We start from the raw sequence: 8624 nt of genomic DNA on the forward strand, positions 1-8624 counted from the left end.
AAAAAAAAAAAGGAAAAGAAAATACTATAAATACCACTTTTTTTTTCTTTCTTTTTTTTTTTTTACATAATACATTTAATAAAAAACGTCCCATCCATGTTCTTATTAGGCTGACTGACTTTTTAAATTTTAGTTTCTAAAAATGTCCATAAGATGTCACTATTGATAACATTTTTCGACCACTGGATATACGCATATCATGTTGCTACACGAAACTATATAGGGACTATTAGCCTATTGTTTGGTGACATGCACACTTGAAAGTCAGAGGTCCAAATGCAGAAATCTGCATGATAGAGTATAACACTAAAAGTTACAACATACAATTTGTATGGATGTATTAACTAATTTGTTGCATAGCAGCCAGACACAGAATTTTACTTTTGCCAAAGAAAATTAGAGTTGATTTGTCCTTTCAGTGAAAGTATATACACAATCTTTACAGGTTTCAAACTGAAATCAATATGATACAGTGGAGTGCATTATAAAATGTGGGCATCATTTTCAATATTAATTTCTAAGCAAATCAGCAAAAGTGTGCACAAAGTCCTGTCACGGTGTATTGTGACATTTCTCATTGCTAGAGGTTAAAAGAACAGTAAAAGGCATGCGTTTCACTGAAGAACGAGCACACACACCCTGTATGATATTACTTCTCTTTAATAGTTGTGGAAAACGCTGTTTGTATTTAGTGAAATCAGTGCACCTAAATTGGTTTAGAACAAATTACTGAATTAACTGTTTAACCCTGTAAGCATCATTTACAGTCACAAGTTCAGAAAATAAAAAAAAAAACAGTTCAAAATACAAGTGCCCTTCACAATCTCTGCTGAAGGATATTTATAGTCTTTGAACAATGCTGGTTTGATAATCAAGCATTTTCATTAAAACAAACGTATAGGGTTTACCCCACATCTTTTGATTTGTTATAAAATCATTTTAACAAGTTTACTTTCATGCTGAAGTACAGCAAGTGCAGGAAGTCACTCGTCATTTAAAGTGATAAGGACAGACAGCCTATAGTGCTGATTTAGATACAAATTAAATAAGTTATCAAATTATGCATTCAATCTTTAAATGCTTAAATTTAACAGAGTCTCACGTAAACTTAACATTTGCATTCGTCAGCATACAGAGCTACAAACCTTGGCTTACAAGGGTTTAACCTGATCCATTTAGCGGAAAACTTTCATCATTGAAGGTTGGCCATGTGCTGGCTTGGAGCACAGACATTGTTCAATCATGTTTTAATAGAAAAAGGATGAATCGAAGAAACATGCATTTTAGAATTCAGACATTTCTACAAACTGTAGCTTTTCAGAGCAACGGACTCTGCGAACACATAATTGTGTTAAGCATTCTTATTGGTTGACAGTTGCTCAGGACGAATGGTTTCCATTTTTATCAAGAATAAAGACTTGAAGTTCATTACCAACAGAAAGTACACTTTATTGCTGCTTGAATGTTAAAAAGCCACAAACTGCACTTGTTACAAGCTCTACATGCAGGTGTTTTTAGTGACTTTTAAGGATTTTAACCACGGCTGGCTCAAGACTGTTATGTCGCACTGAATTGCCTTGAAGGGGAAAAAATCTAACAAAGGGTCAATCTCTTAAGGAAAGCTAGAAATGTAAACATCACAATATTGTAGAGTAGACCTAGTGTCCTACCTTTGCAGCACTGGGATCCTTTGGAGTGGCACACATGGTCTTCACACCACCCTTTTTGCAGTAGGTGATGTCTATCTTCACAGTAAAGATGTAACTTGTGCCAGCGACAACCTGCAGTGTCAACCAGAAACATGATCAGACAATTTGGGGAATCGAGAAGGTTATCACATAAAATGGCTTTCAAGTTGAGGCAAACAGTTATGTTCCCTTTGGACAACTGGGAACAATTTTAGGGTTCTGAGACTTCATATTTCTTTACGCCATCATTATCCAGGTCTCATGACAGTTCAAGGAAGAACTTTAATTCAGCGACGTTCCCAGTTGAAACGATTACAAACCGAATAAACGTTTAAAGTACTTACAAAAAAAACCCCCCCGACACAATCATCTTAAGATACATGTTTGATACATGAAATATTTCTTCGCCCGCAGGTTGAAGTTCTTCAGGACTGACGTAGAAGACTCTCTTGTGGCTGTTTTTGATTGAGGCTCAGTTTGAAGTCTTGCAAGAGGCAATCATAACAAAAAGATAGATTATTTTATTAGTTACAATACAAAATAGTTAATGCAAAAATTCTGTTATCAAACTCTAAACCGCTATATTGGAGGTTCTGTTAAGTGCAAACTCTAAACCGCTATATTGGAGGTGCTGTTAAGTGCCCCTCATTAGGGAATCAGGTGTCCTTCACAGCTTAATGCAGGCAGCATCTGAACATTGGTTTACTCCTAAGACCTTTTATACTACTTTCTGGGTAATTCCAATTATGTATATCAATGTCTGTATCTCATGATGGACGTCCTTAATCTGTCTGTTACACATGCTGTCTGCAGCTAGTATTCTTCCTCTTCTTTATCGTAGTCTTCGTTTGGTTCACCATCACTTGATGTTGAAACATGACCTCTTCACCCCTGCGTAACCTCTTGTTTACCTTTGTGATTGATTGCATAGCATCAAACTCATAAGCCTAATTTCACAACTGTTGCGTATTAGAACCTAGTTTGCACTTAGATCAACCCTAAACATTCATAAAGCCAAAGCTCGCGATTATTATGCGCTCCCTGTTATGCACTCAGAACCTGAATGTTTGTGGCTGTTTCAGAATAAACATGCTTTCCCAGGATAAACCATACAGGGATAAACGCACTGCTTTGGTGATATGCGCAATTCTGTGTGCTAAAATGAAAAAAAAAAAGGCAGCCAGGCAAATGCAGTTCAGCAGCTATATCCTCCCAAATTTTCTCTCTGGCTTTCTTGTCGTAAGTTGACAATGACACGTCGAAAAGGCTGACATGTTGCTGCCATAACTCCACAAGTTGTCCCTCCATCACTTCAGTCAACACTACATGCCGTGTCGCCACGGTTTTGTTTATGGTTTTGCGCATGCGCAGTGAGGGAAATGCGGAAAATCGGTCCGTAGCCTTGCTTCAGTAGTGCGATACCTCACGCGAGGCGACCAAAAATTCTGACATGTCAGAAATCCATCCAACCAACCAATTGCCGGTCGAGAGATGTTAATCGCCTCTCGTTTCCCCTTGTACACTGCACGACAAACGACGCACGACAATGCTGAAAATTGGCCCGACCCAAGAAAGAGTCACACGAGTCAGAATTCGGCTCAAAATCTGATGAAAATCGCACAGTGTATGCCCGGCCTTAGTAAAGCCGGTTCTGTGATTAGCAGTAAATCTCCATCACCTGCTTTCATATGAAGCGGCATTTACTACACAGAGCCTGCAGTTTTCATCAACAGGTTTACAAAATTTGATGTAGCTATGGGCACTCAGTTTTTCTTGCTGTAAAATACATTATGCCAAAAAATCATTTTATTAAAGATGAATTTAAGTGTAGGCTATTGGCTATGACTAAGGCAAATGCTATCCCCCCTCTCTGTTCCTGTCTCAGACCTCAAATACCTTAAATATGAGCCTTAATAGAGCATCACAGTCCCGCCCACAGCCCGAGAGAGCTCTGGTGCCGGAAGTAAATTTCCCATTCATTTCTCCTATTGACTTTCGGAAAAATCCGTATCTAAAGAGTTTTAGAGCATGTGTGAGGATAACCAGCTACGGCTGAACTCATAAGCATATAACATATCATTTCGATTTAAAAAATCAAGAGAAAATCCTGTGTGAAGGTACAAGACTGTGTACATATTTTCATTTCGAGCGCAGGAACTACTCATCCCATAAACCACCGCGCCCCATTGAATTCGACTGAAGCCACAACCGTGAACGAGGCAATGAGCCTTTTGAGCGACTTCCAAGTCTGATGACGGCCGCTCGCGCAAACTTTTCGTCCAGTGAATTTTATTTTATATAGTGAATGTAGTGAATTTACAATCGTGTAAATAAATAGTGTTTTATATAGGTATTGTGTATTGATTTTTATATTTATCATCGTGTATTTTATATATTGTGTGCGTGTGTGAAAGTGGTTAACAATAACGTCAGCAACATGGTGCAGTGCTTTGTACCTGACTGCAATCACCGCTCAGTCGTCAACACATGTCGTTGCCATTACACAAATGTTCAGTAAATGCACAAAAATGTATGCCTAGGCTAAATATTGTTTTGACAGTGGCATTATAAAATGCTTGATATGACTCATACCATATGAAGGCTACAGTAAGTTACCAACCTCCCTGCAAAACTCTCATGGCAGCCAAGGAGATCATGATTGCACTGATAAGTCTACTGTGCAAAAACGCAACACAGGTTTTTAAAAAAATTTTTTTTATTAATGATCTTCAGTCTTCACGGACCTTCGCGGGGTTTAACCATAGACAGTAAAAGAAATGGACACAGCGACCCCATTGGAACTCAATTGAGACAAGTGAAGCCCATTTTTAGCGTTTTTTTAGCACTTCCGTTTCTGACGCGCAGACTCAAACGAAGCTTGACAACGTCAGCAACCTGTCTGACAGATGCAAATCTTCTAAGTGGCTGTGCGTGCAAACTGCCATCGTTAATCTTGCAGAGACGGCGAGCTTGAGCGGGGAGTTCTTTGTCGTGAGTGAGCAGGAGTAAGTATTCTGATTAATTATTTTGTATAGTATTTTAAAATGTAACGCCAGTACGCCATATTAAGTTAATTTCCTGCGAGCTTCTCCTCCTGTCTGTACGGTAATGCGACAGAGAGTCAAGTGGTTATGACGCAATCGTTAGCCTATTTTTTACAAAAACTGTTTATACGGGGCCTTATACTTGTTCAGGATTGTGGGTAATGAAGTACTTAGCCAAGACATCGCGAATAAAAAGCATTTATATCGAAACAAGGTTAGTGCCCCATGTTCATTTTACGTTTATATGAGCATATACTATCGCTTAGTACAGCCGTAGCTGATTTTAAGTCTAACATGTGTGGTTACGTTTTTATGGCTTATACCCCAAATGTCAATGCAGAAATTGCATTGAATTTTTACTTCCGGCACCAGATGTGGGCGGGACTGTGATGCTCTATTGACATTGTTTCTCTTGCTGAAAGAAAATGCTGTACTTATTAAAACAAGATCTTTACAGTTGCAAGACTTTGTTCAGCTGCTGCGGTGAAACTTCAGTTCATTCATCCAGAGCCTGCTCTGATGTTTAATTTATAAAGTTTTTCTTTTTTTAAATGTAAGTCAGTAACAATTAGCTGAAGCCACAGCCAATGGTGAAAGTCTTTGCGAAAGGAGACCCCACCGCATTTTGGAGATCCTGCCCACTTTTATGAGGTTTCACTGACAGTTTGAGCTGATCCAACAAAATTTTAGTTACAAGCTCAATTTTATGTTAAATTGTCTAAATATTTGTAAAACAGACAAAGTTAAGGGTGATTAATACCACTGATTTATTGAGAGAGAAATAAATACACCACAAAAACGGCACCTTGGAGTGTAAGGGCGAAAAAGGGCATGTGTTCTGCACAAGTTGAGCCCTACCTGTGCAGGTGCCTGCTTCCCATTATACATATCCTGCTATACACTGCCATCCCCATCGTGAGGAGAATGTATCAGTCCACGCGTCGTGGGGCGAGCACAACATGGATTAAATAAGTCATCGAACCTTGCCTGTGTTTTAGCAAAAGCTTACCCTTCACATAACATCAATATTAAATCACGCCAAAATTCACGATCAAATCTTACTAAGGCAAAGGTTATGGTTATGTTTGCGTTGCTCTGTAACTAAATATTCATAAACCTTTGCCATAGCAGGCTTTGCTGATTCGCCAGGCGACCATCGACCACTTTCCTTCAGCAAACATCTGGAAGAACGTCACAGAGCATAATTAATATTCATGAGCCAACCTTCGCCATAGTAAGAATAATAACTTGGCTTTGTAATCTAAAAATGAACTTTTTTTTTGTATTTGAATCATAGTGGGCCCATTTTTGGTTTTAAAAAAGTACTATGTTAATTCCACATTGTTTATGTATTTTTTTTTATTTATTTTTTGTTTATAAAAAGTTCCAAGGTCTTTATAATTATTAAACCGACTGCTGTGTATAATGTTAGTTTCTAAAAATGTCCATAAGATGTCACTGTTGATATGTCTTGACTACAACACTTTTCTATTGTTTTAGCCTTTTGCAAAAAGCACTTTTTTTAATACTCTGCGATTCTCTACCGAAAATCTGAAAAAAATAGCCTAACATATGATTCGTACGCTTGTTCCACATCATTCTCTACGTAATAGCCTAATATATATTTATTATTCATCTGTGTACACTTAATGGTCTTTTTTTTTGTCTATTACACAATATATCTTAAATTATTTGTTGCTGTGTGATGACGAATCTTACCTCTGTCATGGGTTGATTATCTGAGGAAGTTGTACAGAACTGTTTTCGTTGTAAAATGCAAATTATTAGTACCAGTTTGATGCTCCTCCAGATCAATTTCACTATTCGCAAAACATGCATCCAGTTTGTTCCCGATTGGTCCCCTTTCAGCAATGGATATTCATTGGCACTTCGAGCTGTCAATCAAAGTAGGGACGCATGTTTCGCTTTTCAGAATTGATGCTATAGAAAACTCATAAAATTGCTGGTGAAACAGGAGAGAGGATGCTGTCGGTAAGAACACATTTAACAGCCTATTGGACGCAGAAGTTGAGAGTCATCATCATCCAGTCAAAATATTCGCTCTTTCTTACTTTGGAGGGTTTAATCAGGTAGGCTATGTTTTAAAAGTATTCTACAACATATGAAAACATTAATTATTCAGTGTGTTTTACTTTATTAGGCTATAAAAATGATTGACTGTATCCTTGTCGTGTTTTTAGCGTCCTTTGAGAGCTGTAAGAGTTTGTTCTTTCAAGTGAAGTTCAAGTCCATGATCCTTCGTCCCACAGGTACAAGAAGCGATAAGGACTATTATTGTATGGGGACTGACATGCACACTTGGAAGTCAGAGGTCCAGATGCAGAAATCTCCCTCGCTTATTGGGATGGTCAGTCATCAGACAGATTTCACCGAGCTCACTTTCTCCATGTTCAGCAGTAAAACAGACATCTGCCCGAAACGCGTCTCTGCTGACGGCTGTGGCTCGAATCCCACCTCGGTACAGATGCGCTGCTGCGGATCTGAAGATCTCAAACTCCACGCGCATCACACCTCCAAACTTCACTGTTTCACCATGTCACCCGAGGAGGGTATGTACCTGCGGACATTTGTCTATACGGTTCTATTTATTTATTTGTTACCGTTTTTTTCGGGACTTCGCCGTCTTAATCTGGTTTATGGATTTAAAGGATCCCAGCTATGGCTGAGCACAACTAAGAATGCATGTATAAAATAGCAATAAAAATATTTAGCATTAAAATAAATTTAGCTCTATCTTACAACGGCTTCTGTTTAATTGAAACAGAATCTGCACAACAGAGCCTAAAGTCGTTAGTTTTTGGAAACCTTTAATGGTTTTAAAATGGCTTTATAATAAGAAAAATTATAAAATAAAATAAAGTAAATGAATTTATAAAAGGCTAAATAAATGCATAAGAAAAAATTTATAGATTATTTAGAAAAAAAAAACTAAAAATGAATTAGGCTACATATACAATTTTATGTATTGGATGTATTAATTTAGTTGCATAGCAGCCAGATATAGCCTACATTAAAAATCAGACATAGAAATTTACATTTGCCGAAGAAAATGTAGTTAGTGCGGATCTTGTCCTTTCAGGGAAGGTTTATACACTCTTTACGTTACCTTATCTTACCTGTTTCAAACTCACAGTAGGATATATTGGCGTGTGTATGTGGGCGTAATTTACAATAACGTCTAAACGCAAAAGCAAAATTGTGCACATCATTCTGTTGCGTTGTACTACTTTTGCACAAGTCGACATATTTCCTGCTTGCTAGAATTTATCGTGTCTTGAGAAAAGTTGAATGTGTCGCGCATAGCCTAGTAACGGAACCTTTAAAAAAACTGTTAAATAACAAATATAGATTAATATCGCACGGTTTGTCTTTTGACAAAATACTTGATCGCGTTATCTCTCGTCAGTCTCGCCTTCAAATTGTTCCAAACTTTACTTAATTGCTTTTGTGTAACACAAACATAGATTTTAGTGATTCAGGTTCACTCACTGTTCCTTGCATCTTTTTTCATGCACTAAAAGTGAACAGGAATAGACTAAGGCTGTAATTCTGCCTTACATCTTCTGTGTTCCACAAAAGAGAGACAGTCAGGTTTACTGCATGAGGCTGAGTAAAGGAGAATACCGTGATATTGCACTGGGAGATCACTGTAATCAAAACATAAAGAATGATTCAGTAATTTTATTCATATTTAATCACAAAATCATTTTAATACTTGCATCTTACCTCCCTATTTTCATTGGAGAAGGAACACACATTCTATTGATTAAGCTCTTTAGTAGCTATATTTGTGACACTAATATCGCAGTTCATGCTAGTTGTAATTGAGCATGCATCCCTCAAGAACAGGGCTCTCTGGTATTGGACTAGG

At 37.7% G+C, this 8624-nt stretch overlaps 1 protein-coding gene across 1 annotated transcript; it reads right to left on the reverse strand.

The window, feature by feature from the left end:
* Nucleotides 1-37: 37 nt before the first annotated feature.
* On the reverse strand, nt 38-6605 carry LOC113108008 (cystatin). Its single transcript, XM_026270860.1, has 3 exons — nt 6452-6605; nt 1671-1781; nt 38-1576 (listed from the first exon to the last, which is right to left on the reverse strand). Exons 1-3 carry the CDS (start codon nt 6569-6571, stop codon nt 1499-1501), a joined length of 309 nt encoding a protein of 102 aa, XP_026126645.1. The 5' UTR covers nt 6572-6605; the 3' UTR covers nt 38-1498.
* Between the last annotated feature and the right edge of the window lie 2019 nt (nt 6606-8624).

This window comes from Carassius auratus, chromosome 8 (assembly GCF_003368295.1).
Source record: "Carassius auratus strain Wakin chromosome 8, ASM336829v1, whole genome shotgun sequence".
NCBI classification, from domain to species: Eukaryota; Metazoa; Chordata; class Actinopteri; order Cypriniformes; family Cyprinidae; genus Carassius; species Carassius auratus.